The sequence below is a fragment of the Nilaparvata lugens genome, chromosome 4 (assembly GCF_014356525.2).
Source record: "Nilaparvata lugens isolate BPH chromosome 4, ASM1435652v1, whole genome shotgun sequence".
NCBI lineage: Eukaryota > Metazoa > Arthropoda > Insecta > Hemiptera > Delphacidae > Nilaparvata > Nilaparvata lugens.
Window position 1 is genome coordinate 73943273 of NC_052507.1, and position 18654 is coordinate 73961926.

General features: G+C 35.6%; 1 protein-coding gene across 1 annotated transcript; it reads right to left on the reverse strand.

The window, feature by feature from the left end:
* Positions 1-3068: 3068 nt before the first annotated feature.
* On the reverse strand, positions 3069-17453 carry LOC111048784 (ubiquinone biosynthesis monooxygenase COQ6, mitochondrial). Its single transcript, XM_039426418.1, has 6 exons — positions 17106-17453; positions 15582-15772; positions 12923-13171; positions 12224-12331; positions 10134-10516; positions 3069-5754 (listed from the first exon to the last, which is right to left on the reverse strand). Exons 1-6 carry the CDS (start codon positions 17245-17247, stop codon positions 5442-5444), a joined length of 1386 nt encoding a protein of 461 aa, XP_039282352.1. The 5' UTR covers positions 17248-17453; the 3' UTR covers positions 3069-5441.
* Between the last annotated feature and the right edge of the window lie 1201 nt (positions 17454-18654).

Sequence of the window (18654 nt, forward strand, 5' to 3'; positions counted from 1 at the left end):
CTCTATGCTATTAGTAACAGATAATATTTTACCACTCAGGAATAAGTATAATGCATTTCAGTATAAAATTAGAATAAGTTCCATTTGTTCAGCAAATAGAATTTTATTATCAACAGAACAATACTATAGATACACAAAACTATAAACACAATAACAGATAATCTAAAATGTTATGAATGACTATGAGAATAAACTTTCCTCTTATAGCTCTTTGGTTTCAAGGAAAAGCTATAACAAGATTCTTCTTGTAAAATTAATGACTTGAAGTATTAATTTAGGATAGAAATAAACTGATCGTTAGTCCTAGTACTAGTAAGTTATAATCAATTGAAAAGAAAATTGCTCTCATATAAAGGTGTGTACAGACTTATGCGCTACGAACACGCGTATTCAACTATACATTATTGTGCTCCGAAAGGGTCTAATTAAAACCTTGACCTGATGGAATCTTTAAGGCTGTGCAAAGGCTAAAAATTAACTTTTTACTCGTGATATTTTTTAAAGTTTTTTGATTTGTATATCATCAAGCTATCAAAAGGAAAAAGTTTTCTCAGGAAAACATTTTTTTACGATCATTACACTTTTTGAGATATGAGCGCCTGAAGTTTGAATTTTTGGGACAGAACATTTCAAATTCGGTGAGAGATAAATCCATGAGATTTAGAGGATGAATCCTCTATGGTATGATTGTCAAGAGGATGATTCTTCATGGTATTGTTGATCTAGTTAAACAAATTTTTTTTGAAAATATCAATTTTTGAAAAAGTTATTCAATTTACCAAAAATAGCTCAAATAAAAGTTATTTTTGGTTATTTTTAGTAAATTGAATAACTATCTTAAAAATTGATATTTTCAGAAAATTTCTATTTTACTATATCAACAATACCATGGAATGATATTTTCCTCTCCTCAGGTGGTACTGATTGTTTGCAGCTTTTTTTCAATATTTTCGTGACAGATTCGATTTCTTTTTTTGAGATTGTCAGGCCTCACCGCCCCAGGCACTAAGGAGGAGACCTAGACATCTGGATGGCCACAGGGAGTGGTATACTGATGATCTGGCCAGACTTAAGGGACTCATGCTCGCTCTCAAGAACCGATGTGAGGATGGTGATGCTGACAGCTCTGCTAGATATAGAAACTTTAAACAATTCTACAAGAGGAGGATCGAGTTGGCTAAGAGTTGGCAACTGAGCGACAGATCGAGGATGCACCTAACCAATGCAAAGCTGCCTGGGATGTGATAAATACAAACAGATCCATGCCACGGAAAAAGATCGACTTTGCAAGCCCGGATGATTTTAATGGCTTCTTTGTGGGTTCGGTTCAGGATATAGTGGATTCCCTGCCTGATACTGCCATTGATCCAATTGATCTGTTGGAAGGAAGAATCCAGCCGGGACAGGAGCATCTCTCCTTCTTTCGCCCCACCACACCAGCTGCCTTGAGGAGGATCATACGCTCTTTCAAACCCTCAAAAAGTCCAGATGTGTTTGGCATGTCTGTGAGTATGCTTCGAGAGGTTGTTGATGCCATTGCAGTTCCTCTCTCTGCATCTGTCAATGAGTGCTTGAGGTCTGGAAATTTTCCTGATTTCTTGAAAACATCAAGAACTGTCCCAGTCTTCAAGAAGGGTGATCGTGAGAACCTTCGTAGCTTCAGGCCAATCTCCATAACTCCTGTCTTTGGCAAGGTGATTGAGGCAGTGATAAAGCCTCAGCTGGAGGCCTTTTTCGAGGAGAATGGCCTGTTCTCCAACATGCAGTTTGGTTTCCGAGTTGGGAGATCAACAGTGGGTGCAGTCGACCATGTGGCTGAGCGGATTGATGCTGCCTTCAAGGATGGTGAGTCTCTTGCTCTTGCTCTTTGTGATCTGAGCCGAGCCTTTGACTGCGTGGACCATGGCATTCTTCTTAGAAAGCTGAGCTTTTATGGTCTTAGAGACTCTGCCCTTTCCATCTTGGGCTCTTACCTTTCTGGAAGGACTCAGCTTGTCTCCCTCAGTGGTGCTGACTCCCGGACACTTCCGGTAACTTTTGGTGTTCCTCAGGGATCGGTGCTGGGGCCTACACTGTTTCTTGTCATGATAAATGACCTCGACGACCACGGTTCCTCTCTGATGTTCGCGGATGATGCATCTCTACTGTCATCGGGTGCTGAGCTTGAGCGGGTTTTGGAGGCATCTGCGGAGCATCTTCGGTCTGCCACTTCATGGTTCCTGGCTAATCGATTCCAGCTGAATGAGGACAAGACCCAAAGGATCATCTGCAGCTTGTCACGTGAGCCGCGTGACCCTCAGAATCCAGTGAAGCTGCTGGTTTTGTCTTGGACAGCAAACTCAGCTGGAACAGTCATATACAGCAAGTAACCAGTCGACTCTCCCGCATTTGCTTTCTGCTGCTCAAGATGAGGGGCCTGGTGACTGAGAAGTACCTGATAATGATGTATCATGCGCTCTTCCATTGCCACATTACCTATGGCTTGCTTCTGTGGGGTCATTCAGCGGGGGCTGCTGATGTGCTGAGACTGCAAAAGAGGGCTATAAGAATTATAACAGGCAGCGATCATCTTGCCCACTGCAAGCCCATCTTTGCTCGCCTTGGTGAACTGACTGTCTTCAGCCATTACATCCTCCTGTGCTTGGTGTATGTCAAGAAGATACAGCATACTCTAGCTGCCCGTAGTGACATCCACCGCCACAACACCAGGCGCAGTGAGCTGTTGGATATCCCCAGGAGACGCCTCCACCGATCACAGGCCAGTTACAGGATTTCAGCCCTGAAATTCTACAACAAGCTGCCTAATAGTGTGAAGCAATTGGATGAGGCCGCCTTCAGGAGAACCGTCCGGAAGCTACTGTGTGCAAAGGCATACTACAGTGTGAACGAATTTATGAGTGATAATTTGAATTTTTATTGAGAGCATGAGCACTGGATCACTGCCATCTGAACTGTTACAGTTTTTTTTTCATGTGTTTGTACGTGTTTTGATTTTTGACGCCATCGATCCCACAATTGTGGGTAATGGATGAAGCTGAAGGTATTAAGGTATTAAGGTATTAAGGTACCATGAAGAATCTACCCTCTGAGTCTCATGGATTTATCTCTTACCGAATTTGAAATGTTCTGTCCCAAAAATTTTAACTTTACACCCAGGGACACAACAATTTCTAGGCATGTTAAATTAAAACTGTTCATACTCATTGTAGCATGTTGTTGTATAAAGCTAAATGTTGAGTAGCGGATAATAAACAGCGAATAATATACGGTTTAATATTATAGAATTATTGTTGATTAAAACACTTTGAACACTGAATGCACTTCGAATACTCAACACTCACTATACATTTTGAATTCTTAAAGCTTTACTATTCACAATTTGAATTCATTGAACACCTACAAAACACTTTGAATACTAAAAAAATCTAATTTGAATCTCTATTACGGTACATCTTAAATAATCAATTATAGAAAGATAATTGATCAATAATTATAAAGCTCGCAAATATTATAAAGCCCATGATATTTGTAAACAAACTTCACTTAACTACAACTAAATAATAAAAACTGATGACAGCTTATCAGTGTCAGCTGAGTTTAGATTCCACCACATATCGGCGCCATTTTACCTAGATTTTCACACAGGCGCAGGTCCGGTATTTAGGAGGTCCTCAAATACAACTCTTTAGACCCGGTCACACAGAGAGCTAACTGCGTTCCCACGGGTTTCTATATCTACATCAAACAACTATTCAACTAGGCAATTATTCAATTCAATTGAAGATCGCATATTTTAGATATAGAAACCTATAGGATTGGAGAAAGCTGTCTGTATGGCCGGGCCCTTATGCGAAGGAAACACATTCATCACATCTCTAACTTTTGCAACTCTTGAGTTGGAATCCCAAACAACAGTGACAGTGAAAATATGATTCCCATAACTTCCAATGGGATTATTCATACTCACTCGACAGAGCTGAGTGTGAATAGTCCAATAAGAGTTCGTTATAAATTTTCACTGTTCACTTACACTGTTGTGTGGTAATCCATCTTAAAATTTACAAGAGTTACATATGTAACTTTGCCACTTTGACTTTGATGTAACTGTTACAGTGAACCGTGTAACATATAGTTCTATGAGTTCTAGTAGGACTTTTCATACTCGGCAGTTCTGAGTGTGAACCGTCCAATTTGAATTTGTGGGAACCACAGTTTCACTGTTCACTCTTGCAGTTACATCAATGTCAAAGAGACATTTGTCACATCTACAGTCATGTGAACATATATGCAAATTTGGTAACTCTAAGTACCGTTACACAATTTCAGTTTAAACTAAATTTTATTTTAAATTCTATTAAATCCATATCAAGTCTTGTTCATTGACCGAGCGAAGTGAGGTCTAAGATTCAAGTCGACGTTTAAATGTCGGCATTTCTCTTAATGTTTAAATGTTTATATGTTGCGCATTTATGGCGAAACGCGGTAATAGATTTTCATGAAATTTGACAGGTATGTTCCTTTTTTAATTGCGCGTCGACGTATATACAAGGTTTTTGAAAATTTTGCATTTTAAGGATAACATAAAGGAAAAAGGAGCCTCCTTCATACGCCAATATTAGAGTAAAAATCAGACTATAGAATTATTATTCATCATAAATCAGCTGACAAGTGATTACACAGATGTGTGGAGAAGCCAGTCTATTGCTGTATTTCCATAAGGTCTATAGTTTCAATCAGGTACTTGTGGATGAGAATACTGCGTGAGGTCTACAGTTCACAGAGCTACTAGTTATAATGTGGTTCATTTTGGGTTTAAGACACTAGCTGATTGAATTCAGTTCAAGCTTTAATTGTGAAACGGCCATGAATCCAATTGTGTGGATTTCCATAAGGGCCGGTTCCGAGCTCGAGATTTAGCTAAGTCCTTGACTTTAAATAGCTGGAGACAGAAAATTGGCTTTCCAAAACGGGGCGTAGTCGCAGTTTTTATTTTCTCATTTTCATAATTGGAAACGTTTTTCCTTGACGGAATTAAACATTCCTAAATAATTCAAAATAACTTACTTGAAACTTTACAATATTTTCTATTTATTTTATATTGTGTTCAATTTTTTAGTTTTTTGAAATTAAATTCAAATGTGACTATGACAATGACTACATCTACGCCCCGTTTCGGAAAGCCAATTTTCTGACTCCAGCTGTTTAAAGTCTAGAAACCGGGACTAATAGTGTGAGAATCCAGCTCAATAGAGACATCTTCAGTCTCTATCAGAAGTTTTCCACTTTTATTTTTCCACTCTATCCTCTACATACATTATAAAATAGTTAGAATCATCACAGTATAACTATATTAAATACATTTGTTTCTGAACGATCATCTTCCAACTTCTTGGAGTAGGATCACTAGGTCGAAAGACGACTTGTTTTCCAACTAATCCAATTCAAGCCGATGCCTGCTTGATCATCAAGTTCTTGAACGGAGTGAGAGCGTTTGTGAGATGAATGGCCAGATTCCCAACTGCCATCGCAGCAGTATTATTAGTGGAGTAGATTTTGTTGATCATATCGATAGCTAGCATGGTGGGGACATTGTGCTTTTGTCGATTGCTCTCGAATTGTGACAGCGATGAATTGGCCGAGATTGGCTTTCCTAGTTGGACGGCTTCTGAGAGGGTTTGAGCCAAACATTCCACATCTCCAAATCCTAGGTTGACACCCTGGCCAGCCAAAGGGTGCACTCTGTGGGCTGCATCACTGCAATCACAGTTCAACAACTTATTCAATCTCCAATCATTCGGTGAATTTTATCTTTTCTGATCATGCACAAGATATGTGTGTCGTGGTATTTATAAATGAATATTAAACTTATTGAACGAGCGTTAGCGAGTTTTATCTTTTGACTTACTAAAGGCCAAAGTGTTTGTATGTTCGACAATAACTTTAGAGAGAATTGATCAATCAGCTTTAAATTTTGAAAACGAATACTTCGAACCTTTTTACAGGTCAAGTTCGTTGGACAACAAAACTGACTAATTCCTTTATCCTTTTTCAGGATATAAAAATAATATTGAAAGTGCATGAGAAAAAAAATTGTTTTGATTCTATTATTTAGTCAGCTGGAATTAATAGCATGATATTTCTTTAATTTTTCCATTCATTTAAAAAAAGCTGACGCTATTAGGGAGATATCATCACACAGACTGTCAGACAGACGGACACATGATTTCTAGCTGAATAATACACAACATTAATTTATAAGTTCTATATTAGCTCGCTTCCGTTAACGTCTGTCTGTCTGTCTGTAACATACACGTAATTAATAATACTACTTGTGATAGCAGCTGCAATGACAATTTTTTTTTTCAAAGGCCCGGTTGCACAAAATCCGGTTAACGTTTAACCGTGATTAATTTCACGATAACCAATAAGAGAAAACCTTTTTGATAAGACGTCTTCTCTGATTGGTTCTCGTGAAATTAATCACGATTCAAATTTAACCGGCTTTTGTGCAATCGGCAATGTGTTGAATTTGTGAATAGAAGCATAGAGAAACAATAGCGTGAGTAGATGTCCCATGGTATAGGACGTTTATGTCGCAACTTTTACTGTTATCTCAAGCCGATAGTCCACGTAGTTCTTTCCCGTGAAGCTGTGTGACACTGGTAGTCTCTCATAAAACAGTAAAAACAGTAAAAATCGACAATAATCGGCTTGAGATAAAAAGTTGCAACATAAACGTCCTATACCATGGGATATCTACTTACGCTAATGTTTCTCTATGGTAGAGGGTACTATTAGTGTTCACTAACATTTCACATTTAACACTTCATTTTTCAATCATTTATTAGTATTTTCAAATGTTGCGATCATTGAAACGGTTTGGGATATCGATGTGCGAGTTTCGCCATTAATTTTCCTGTGAAATTCTGTATCGAAATCATGTATCACAAGACCACAAATTTTCTCACCATTTGAAAAAATGAATTTGTTTTCAAAATCAAGCTGGATTCGAAATGAAGTTGGATCCATATGACGGATCCAAAGATGGCGGACAAAATTTTTGAAGCGACAAAAAGTATTATTTTTTCAATTGGAATAGGATCCCCATGTAATACTACTACTGTCATATCATACTTGTAAAATATATATTTAGCCATTTCCATAATAATTCTCACCAACTTTGTATAATTACAAGTTGCGGATCTCAGAGATCAATACAATTGTTCATGAGCGAGTTCTTCAACCCAGGCGGTCTCTGTTAACACAAAAATTATAACATAACATCCAAGCACGGAATGAAGAAGTACTCCTTGTCCTTTGAACGTTGTTCTTCACTCCGTGCTATGTTATATTATATCTACCCCAATAAAGTAACTTCTTTGTATTGCTTCATATTAAACTAATAATTATATTTTTATTTATTTCATTGAACGAGCTTTAGAGAGTTTTTACTTTTGACTCAAGGCCAAAGTCATTTTCCGTCTGTGTGTGGGTTCGACAATAACAACTTATCAAAGACTTGATCAAACAGCTTTAAATTTTGAACACATATTCCTCGACACTTTTTACAAATGAAGTATGTTGGACACCATAATTTACCAACTCCTTTATCTTTTTTCAGGATATAACAAATAACATTGAAAGTGCATTACAAAAAAAATGTTGTGATTTATCATTTAATCGGCTCATCAGATGGAGTATTCATTGCATACAATAAATTACTTTTTTTATTCATTCGTTCATAACATCAGCTGAGGCTATTTGGGAGCTATCACACAGACAGTCCTTTATGCGCTGACACATGATTTCAGCTGGTTATTAAACAACATATATACAACATAATATACAACTTATACATCAACAAACTGAGAAGGTTTGAGATATCAATGTGCGATTTTCGCCATTCATTTTCTCTCGGAACTCTCTATCGATATCATTCATCACATGACAACCTTCTAATTTAAAATGAATTTGGATTAATAAGAGGGACAATGTAAATGTTGAAGAGACACAGTAATTTTTCATTTCAAATAGGATCCCTAATGAAACCTACTGAAAAGAAATGCAAGCAGAAGACGCAGTGTGGCAAATCATCAAGATGTAAGTACAACCAGAGACAAGAAATATAGAATAATCTTATGCTTATCCTTTATCTATGGTACAACTTCGATTCCCACCACAAATAATGAGGGAAAATAATGATGGAGAAACAAACGCTCCTGATACTACCGGCAGTCACACTGAAGGAAGCACAACAAAGTAAAAATTCGACTGAGTCATTGTCAATATTGTAGAACCGTTCCATAATTGAATAAAAACACAAATATGTTGTCAAATTCTACACAGTTTTATTCGGTACACGACCATGGTTTCGTGACCACACCGGTCACATTTTCAAGTTGACTGAAGTCGCTTGACTGAGTCATTGTCAATATTGTAGAACCGTTCCATAATTGAATAAAAACACAAATATGTTGTCAAATTCTACACTGTTTTATTTGGTACACGACCATGGTTTCGTGACCACACCGGTCACATTACCAAGTTGACTGAAGTCACTTGACATTTTCAGTCAACTTAAAAATGTGACCGGTGTGGTCACGAAACCATGGTCGTGTACCAAATAAAACAGTGTAGAATTTGACAACATATTTGTGTTTTTATTCAATTATGGAACGGTTCTACAATATTGACAATGACTCAGTCAAGCGACTTCAGTCAACTTGAAAATGTGACCGGTGTGGTCACGAAACCATTGTCGTGTACCGAATAAAACTGTGTAGTTGCCCAATGTATTATTAGGTTATGACATCAATATCATACTCATTCATCACTGCTTCACCACTAAATTTTCGGTCCAGGATTTGAATTTTTAAGGTTGAATATTTTAATTTCCAACTTTCAAGGAATTCAATTCAATTTCATTCTTTATGTTTACACTGCTTCGCAACTCAATTTTCGGTCCAGGATTAGTTATTTGAAATTTTTTAATATTAAAGGTTTATTATTCTAATTTTCAACTTTAAATGAATAGAATAAATGAGTGTACCAAAGAAAACTATAAATTGGAAACTTGAGAAATACTGCACTCATTTGAAAATATAAACGACATAAATAAATACAGAGTGATTATGAAAGGACTATACAACTTTGAAAGCACATTTATTGAAATTACTTACAGAATTGAGAAAGGTGTCATTTGTTACAAAACACTTCAAGTTCAAGGTGTGGGTGTTATTTTGGTTCGATGTAACAGCCGTTTTGGTAATGCGCCATTCATCCCAATGATAATCGATTTCTTGCCACACTCGTACCAGCATATCAGGCGTAACTTGTGCACCGCAGCGATCCAAATGTGATCCGATTTAGGAGGTCATTAAGATTATCAGGTAGAGACGGAACATGAAGTTTATCCTTAATGAAAACCCAATGGAAGAAATCTATCGATGTTAAATCCGGCGAGCGAGGTGGCCATGCAATTGGTACGAGCGACATACATAATTATTATGCAAGCGACATACATACCACCGATAATCGATTTCTTACCACGCACTCGTACCAACTACTTTTCTAATGTCTAGAAAATCTCGAACTTCTCAGTGGAAATGAGCTGGTGCACGTCATGCTAAAATTAAAAGGGCACTTGTTCATCTTGTTTAGCATGACGGTGCACCATTTATCCAATTCCACAGAGAAGTTTAGGATTTTCTAGACATTAGAGAATTAGCTGGTACGAGTGTGGCAAGAAATTGATTATCGGTGGTATGTATGTCGCATTTCCAATGGCTGTCCCATCGATCAAAAATAACACCCACACCTTAAACTTGAAGTGTTTTGTAACAAAATGACACCTTTCTCAATTCTGTAAGTAATTTTAGTAAATATTTATGTGCTTTCAAAGTTGTTAAGTCCTTTTATGATCACCCTATGTAAATTTATACTATAATTTATTTATATAATTCAATTAATATATTTATATTTATCTATATAATTTATTTAAAGTCTTGGACACAGGCTTTGCCCATGTGAAGAATCTTCTTCAAGTTTTGTATATTGTTTGTATTTTCTAAGAAGAAGAATAAAGATAATTTCAATTTCAATTTTGACATAGTCATAAATTGTGTTGTACTCACCCCAATAAAATAGCACCAGGCTTGGTATAGGATGTGGAATGGCCGAATCCCAACGGGAACGAGGCACGACTCTTCTCGTCGACAGATACGACTCTGGGTGGACAGGGTGGTTCACGTTTCGAGGTGTCCAGGCCAACACTTCTCAGCACAAACTCGACGCCCGGCCGCGTCAGTTCGATCAGGTTGTTCTTGAGAGGGGCGTCGGTAAATGCCTTGTTGATTGCGGCCACGAATTCATCGTCGGAGGCTCTCAGCAGACTTTGCGCCAGGTCGGGTGTGGTGGTCCAAACCAAGGAGCTCGTGTCGTCGGTGAGAGGCAGAAGTGCTATTGGTCCGGTGGGCAGGAACCTTTGCCAAGCGGTACTGTTCGATTCTGATTCATCCTATCAAGAACAAAGAACTACACTAGATATTCAAATTAATTAATTTATTCTACTGGATGGTGATAACAAGGATTATACCTTGTATATTAACAAGTATTATATTGATATATTAAAGATATTAACCAGTGTAAATACCTCTCTAATGCTCAGAATCATCACATAAAGTTAAAAACAGGCAGTTAACTCATCTACGAAGCCATAAATTCACTTTCCGTTGCACAAATGTCAAAGTATACTGTAGCTTCCATAACACTAAAAACACTCAATTAGACAACTTCGTTGCACAGTCGTCAGAAAGAGCTCATTTATGTCTTCAATAGCTAAAAACTGTCAGTTGAGTTATGGGCCCGGAGTCGTGCTGTTAAATCCAATATCTACTCCCGCCAAATGCATTTTAGACGTTGTGATAGCTTTTTTTGAAAGATCTTCAGGAAAAACCATCTGTATATAAATTATTTTATTTCTCCCTATGTTTTTCCAAGTTGTTTATTATCTCCAAATCGCTAAATATGGTGAGAAACAAAGACCTTAAAGAGATATAGACCCACAATGCCTATGCCTTCCCAATGATAGCTCTTACTTGAAATTGAAGGCCGCCATTGAGGTATTTTAGCACGAGATATTATATACATATATTTGTAATACTATACATTACAAAGGCATTGGTATATAATAATCTTATGGGTTGCCCCCTCAATGGCCGATTTCAATTCCAAGTACGACACTAGCGCTGCATGTGAGTCTATGCATCTTTAAGGTCTTTGGTGAGAAATCTCGACAAAAGTCAAGAGTCTCCATATTGTTTCTCAATGTTATGTGAGGTCTTTTAGGTCTGTTCACAGTGATGTCGATTGGAACTTTGCCCGATGCCAAGACATTGGTTGGATAGAAGCATGTACGGAAAAAAGTGAATAGAGATGCAGTGTGACCTATGTGTGATGTTAATTAGAGATATAGCTAAATGGGCTTTGGCAAACGACCAACCATTTATTTCAGTGATTTTAAACTATGTCTCACATAGCTATGTTTGATTTTATGTAACGACTCTGCAACCGGGCATTAGGCTGGCCACCAACGGTAGAACACATGTATACACTAACGGTGTATCTACATGCATGTGTTTTGTCATCAGCAAGAGGCTTCTAAAATAAAATACACTACCAATAACAATAAATTAACCACTGGAAAAACACAAATTATAACGATAGAAAAATAATTTAAAATATTAGTTATTGATTCTTGTTAAAAAAAAATTAATTCTAGTGTTAATTGAGACATGTTATGCTCATTATTCTGATGATTATTTTATATAAAACTAGAATGTAGCCCGTGCTTCGCAAGACTCGATTAACTGAAAAATTGACTTGCTGAAATCTTGAAAAATTTAAAATGAGTCTATAACCATCCTCGGTAAATTAAGGATCTGTATATGAAAAATTACAAATTAATCAGTCCAGTAGTTCAGCCGTGATGATGCGTCATTCGTGAATTTCCTATCCAATTCTTTGATGAGCCAATTCTTTCCTTTATTAGGTATTATAGAACAGATTTGAAGAGAACTATCAATCGAAAATCAATAATTTTATGCAGGCTCTTCAGAATAATTCAACAGGCTAGTAAATGACATGATATTATCAGTTCACAACGAGGAAGGCTTCTCAATTTAGTTGACTTAAATAGCGATTTATTGAAATTTCATGAGATTACCTTCTTCAGTTTCAATGTGGCAACAACGGCAGATTGATTATACTTCCATGAAATATACTGGACACCCATTGCTTCTCTAACTTTTGAGTTGAAACCATCAGTACCGAGCTGAAAATATTAAAAGTCTGTTATTTGAAGAATAAGTTACAATCGCAAGCAAATGTGTAATAAATTCTTTCCTATTCTAATTGATGATTTGATATTGTAAGTTTTTATAAGTTTATCATATTGATGAAAAATTGAGCTCAAACTATCCATCAAGTTAGTAATACGTAACTTAGAAATGAACATATTCTCAAGATTCAAAAATCCGGCTATTTATAAGAAAATTGGTCAGAACTTGATAGAAATACACACAAACAATTACCTCCGTAAACAAAGCCGTAGTGCATTCGTGTGACGTCAGCACAGGTAGAGTGTGCTGACAAACAGGTAGAGTGTGCTACACAAATAAAAACACTAGCTGATTTATAGATCAGCTGAAATCAACAAATTTTTATTGGTGTAGGAGCCATACCTGTGCTGACGTCACACGAATGCACTATGAATTTGTTTACGGAGGTAGTGCTCCAACACCATACTTCAAAGGCATTTAGTGCTCTTTCTTCTGCCTTTCCAATAGTCCAGATTTCTGAACCATAGAGCGCAATACTCCAAATGCAGTTTCTTATTATAGATAAATAACATAGTAATACTCACCAGAAGTTTACAAGAATATCTGTTTCCATCTTCCATTTGAACGTTTACTGATGAAGCATCAGAATGGGTTTCGAATTGTGGCAGTTCATATTTAATTGCGTTTCGTCCATTTAAAACAGTAACTTTGTCTGTTAATTTGGATAGTTCGTTTTCAATTGCTGCAAGAATTACATTGTTTTCAACTATATAGGCAACATCTGTGCCGCTAGAGCAGAAATCGATGGCAGATTCAGATCCGCTACCCCAGACCTGTAAGGAAAAAACATGAATTGATCATTAGGGAGTTTATTTATTTATAGATAATAGAAACATTTCAATAAACGGGAAACAGAAATTGATCACCAGGGAGTTACATTGTTATTGATTATATTAAACTGCTACTTATTTTAAATATTGAAATAATTTAACCCCAAATTTTATCAGGATCAATATGGATTATTAGAAAGCTTATGAGAAGATTTAAAGCGATCAATTATTGATTTATTACTTTCCTTGCCCTATTACCATAGGTAAGGAAAGTATTGCTTTCCGAAAAAATTAGGGTACCCCAATTTCTAAATTTCTATACGTTTCAAGGTCCAGGAGTCCAAAAAAGTGGATTTGGGGTATTGGTGTGTGTGTGCGTGTGTGTGTACACGATATCTCATCTCTCAATTAACGGGATGACTTGAAATTTGGAACTCAAGGTCTTTAAGCTATAAGTAACCGACACTAACAATTTCGATCAAATGGGATTCAAGATGGCGGCTAAAATGGAGAAAATGTTGTCAAAAACAGGGGTTTTCGCGATTTTCTCGAAAACGGCTCCAACGATTTTGATCAAATTCATACCTAAAATAGTCATTGATAAGCTATATCAAATTATCAACTGCCACAAGTCCCATATCTGTAAAAATTTCAGGAGCTCCGCCCCATCTATGCCAAGTTTGATTTTAGATTTCCAATTATCATTTCAATTTTTCGATTTTCAATTATCAGGTCTCAGATATAATTTTAACGAAAAATTTCAAGTGGAAAAGTTCGAGAATGAACATCTCTTCAATTAATGCCAATTAACATTTCCACCTAAAATTGAAAATAAGCTTGAAATTTGAGAAAATGTGATTATTCAATTGCAAACTGTTGATTCTATTAAATCATTCACTATGAAGAGATAGCAGACCTCGTATGTCTCCAGCGTTATTGTCCTGTCACCAGCTGGCTCAGATCTTTGTTTATAAGTAGACTTGAGATGCGCGGGAACACTAGCGTCAGGTGATCAATTTTCATAACGGCAATGAAAGTTGTGTGAGTGCGCCACACCAGATTTTCTTTAATGATAACAAAATACAAATTTAAAAATGATAATATTATTATAATCTATTCTTTTACAAGCATTAGCCTCACGATAGTTTTCATTCTACTTTTTAAAAGTGTTACTTCATTTGATTAGGTTTAATACTTGAGATGTAAATTGATGTAACGCATGTTTTTCCTGCAAGAAGTTAGCTTTACTAATAAGACATAATATACTAAATAATCCTGTAATAACATTCAATTCCTAAGGCATAGATATTGAATAAAAAGACTATATATTTCTATTCATCATGGATAGCTACCACAATATCACCTTCACAACTACTCAGAAAACATAGATGATGCCCTATCCGAACCTAATCTATGGACATCTTTCAAATGTCCATGACTGGTTCAAACCTTAATTCAGAAAAAAAATCAAGAGGCTATGTAAAGTTATTATTTCCTATCAAAATTCAAAAAAGGAACAGTTTTGGGCCCAGTCTGTTAGTTCTTTTGTAATTATGCATATTATGATTTGTGAATCATGACATATATTTTTTTTGATGTGTAGGAAAAACCCACTATCTTATTTGAAAAGAAGGCTTGAATTTCTGAAAAAGCCGAGCAGTATACAGAGTGATTTAAAATGAATTTAACAATTTCGAACAATGCAGAATATACATGCTAAAAGACGAACTTCAAACCCTTAAAGACCACCCTTACAGTTGAAATATCGCCGAAAGATTTGAATATCGCCAAATATCGACACCCTTAGAGTTGAAATATCGCCAGAAGCACCACTAGGTGCTAGTGAGCACCTTAACATTTATTTTTATAGAACAATGCAAACAAAGTTTGTATCAAATTGCTCTCAGAAGCATTAAGTTTAAGATGGTGTATTTGCCCTCCTTTTGAGGCTCGGACTTCTACAAAAAAAAAAAATAGGATCCATACACCAAGGTTGTGAAAACTAACAAAAACGTTCACTTTAGGCAAATCTAGTTTATAGCGATGAGGCAACGTTTCATCTAAACGGTGAAGTCAATCGACATAATGTTTGTATAAATATGGGGAACAGAATGCTCTCATCAAACAGAAGGGTATGAACGAGATTCACCCTCCATTTCGCATACATGATACGTTGCCTCATCGCTATCAATGAGATTAGCATAAAGTAAACGATTTTGAAAAATTTCAAAAACAATGATGAACCCTACTTTTTTGTAGGTGTCGAAGCCTCAGAAGAAGGGCAAACTTGATGTTTCTTTGAGTAGTTTGATGTGAAATTGCTTTGTGTGAAGTTTTTTTTTAAATAAATACGATTGTTTGAAATTGGGACATTTTGATTTAGGCTTACCGGTACTATAAATTATGTACTCACCTTCATGTTCCGGACACATTTGTATCTGATACCAGCAATGTGATCCCAAATACCGAGAGATTCCAAGAACCTTTTTGATCCTGGGCTCAAGGCAGAGACCCGGTTACTAAATTTTTCGGATCTGGTAAAAACGGATTTCGGAGCCTTTTCGATAAGTAGAACTTTCAAATCTTGCAGTAAGGGAGACTTAGCTGAAAAAAATCAAGTTTTCATTGTAGATTCAGGTAAGTGTTTAAATTCTAAAACCCTCATAAAGTCATAAGCCCTGAGGAGAGCCACCAAGCTTAAAAGCTGTGAAAGTTATAAATGAGAGATATATTACTTCAAATCATGACTATTGGAGAAAATAATTGAGTAAATAATTGTAGAAAATAATTAATTTACTTGATTGACAATCCAACAGCAAACTCAGTGAAGGCAGAGTTTAAGGTAAACATTCACATTCTCATTAGCCAACTAATCTACTAAATCAGAAGGCGTTCTTAAATCTTGGAAGACAAGAAGCACTATTCTACTCCAGATTTAGAACAAAATTGCAACCATAAATTTGATTCTTGATGGTTAAACTAAAATTGCCAACTCTATCAATTCAATCTATGAGCATGTTGTTGGCTTATTAAATCTAGATTCGAATTATTTTCTGTGCAAATGAATGATTAACAAATGAACATTGATTGTTACTTACATGCAAGTCACAACGTTTTTCATTGGCACATTCAAGATTTTGTTTTTTGGCTCATGAATGATCTGACGTACATTATTTGTGCCCGTACATGCGCAATTACTGTGTTAGGCTGTAGGCCTATAAGCTTAACATTTCAGGTCAAATAAATCCAATCCATTCAATTTTGAAAATAACAATGTATAGCATCTCTTTCCTTCAATCAATGTTATAGCATGTACATAATAATAGAAGTTTTGGCAAAAGTCTAGCCGATGAGCAGCCTCTGTTATCTCAGTAATTATTAAAGATATCGACTCATTTTTTTAATGAAAGAGGAGTTAAGTTTATTTTGATACAGTTTGATCCAATTTTAATATTAAAAATAACTGTTTGAAAACTAACCTGATATAACGGCGATTTTTAATAATATCAATTCTAATTGTAAATTGGAGCCTATCACTTTAAACACATTTAAATGCAACTTTTTTTATTAAAATACTAATTAATTTAACATAAATTGCAAAAAAACTTCAAGATTTACTGTGATCGATATAATTTAGAATTTATTGTCTTTTTTTCGAAATAAGTTACGGTAATATTAAGAGCTAATGTTAGTTCTCAGACAGCTATTTTTAAAATTAAATTTTATCAAAATAGGCTAGAGCACTTTATTTTTTCTTCCTTTTTCATTTAAAAAATTGAGTCGATACCTTCAATAGGTAATAACTGAGATAACAGTCACCGGCTTGACTTTAGCCGAAATGTGTTACAGTTTTTCAACCAACCTGTGGCCCAACGTGCTATGAAAGATTTTAAGAACAAATGCTATAAAGTAATGGATTCAGATAAGAATTTCTTACCTAGTGCACAGGCAGTAGATGAACCAATCATTCCTCCTCCAGATATTATAACGTCAAAATCACCACTTTTGATATTCTTATTTGGTTTGCATAGCATAGCTGATGTTCCAAAGCGTCTAATTGCAAAAGTTGACATTGCCATGTTGTTGATATCACGAATAGTTTGTTAAACTGGAAGATCACAATTGAAAATTATCAATTCATATTGTAATAATAAGTGTGACAGTATCTATATACTGATTATGAGCTGTTACTAATATTGAAATAAAAATATAACTAGAAAGATAAGAGAAACAGAAAGTAAACAGATAACAGACAAGATGGTTGAACTTGAAGCAGTGTTCCAGTGTTGCCAATAAACGAAATGTGTAATTCTGTTACTAGATCAGCTGTTAGCCAATTTTTATAATAATCATTATAGGTTTTATCAAATTTCATACTAAGGTCACTCCATGATATTATTCTAAAATTTTCTTAAAAATAGATATTCATTTTTACTGAGATTTGCTCGTTCTTCATTGATATGGATATTCAATAAGGAGGAATTTTTGAGCGCTCTGTCAGTATAAAAAATAATTTTTAGTAGTTGAAATTCCACGTTAATATAGTAGACGATTCATCAGTTATTCGAAAAGTGTACTTTGTAGCACGGCTCTATAGTATTATATTATAATAGTATAAGTATTCTATACTATTCTCAATAGTATAGTATATTCACATTGAGGTTGACTACATTATCTGGCAGTTCCTTTATAAAGGTATTATAATTAATAATGGTGGTTATAGTTAAAATAAGTATACTTAATAGTGGGCATGGCCCCCCTGAGAGCTCAAAAAATATTATATTTTAAACAGAATTCTATCAAAATACATTAATGTTTTTGAATGAATATTCATAGTTTGAATATCATTTTTTGGTAAAATCATAGAATTCTATATTATTTACTATAATATTTGTGACCTGTTTTATACAGTCGATTCTGTGAATTCATGTATGCGATAGGGAAAATGATTCCTACCATTTTTAAATGTGATTCAGGTGAGTCTTGAACTTAATACCAAAAAAGTCCATCCAGGACTGTAGATCCGGATAAAGTAGAGTAAAGTTGTTCACCAGAACCTTGAACTTATATCATTATTGAGAATACTGGTACTCACCGTCGTAGAGAAGGGCCTCGTTATATTGCATAAGACAATCTCAGCCACAAAGCTTTGAGATCGGCGAAACAAAAGCAAATATCCATGTTTCTCTACAGGAAGAAATAGAATACTAATATAAAAAAGCAATAACAATTCTGATCTTGATGGATGCGATGAAGCATGAAGCACATGAGTTTGCCCGGTCTGCTATAGCGTTTTACTAATAGCGCAGAATTTGATGCGTTCTCCTTTGGGAATACGATATTGGATCACGGCGGTTTTGTGAAAAACATATTGTGTGCCAGTCACGGCGAAATCGCAGTATATGCTCCTTGTGATAGCTTGCTTTGCTAGGATGAGGGGTGGGGAGCCATCTGTCAAAGTCTGAGGATTTTTTCGACTGACAATA

Bases quoted from the DNA above. Each gene is read 5' to 3' on its own strand.
- LOC111048784 (XM_039426418.1), bottom strand. From the start codon at position 17,247: ATGGCAATGTCAACTTTTGCAATTAGACGCTTTGGAACATCAGCTATG. The intron at 13,172-15,581 runs GTGAGTACATAA...TTTTCCTTACAG, and splicing joins AATGTGTCCGGAACATGAAG to GTCTGGGGTAGCGGATCTGA. The intron at 12,332-12,922 runs GTGAGTATTACT...TAATATTTTCAG, and splicing joins GATATTCTTGTAAACTTCTG to CTCGGTACTGATGGTTTCAA.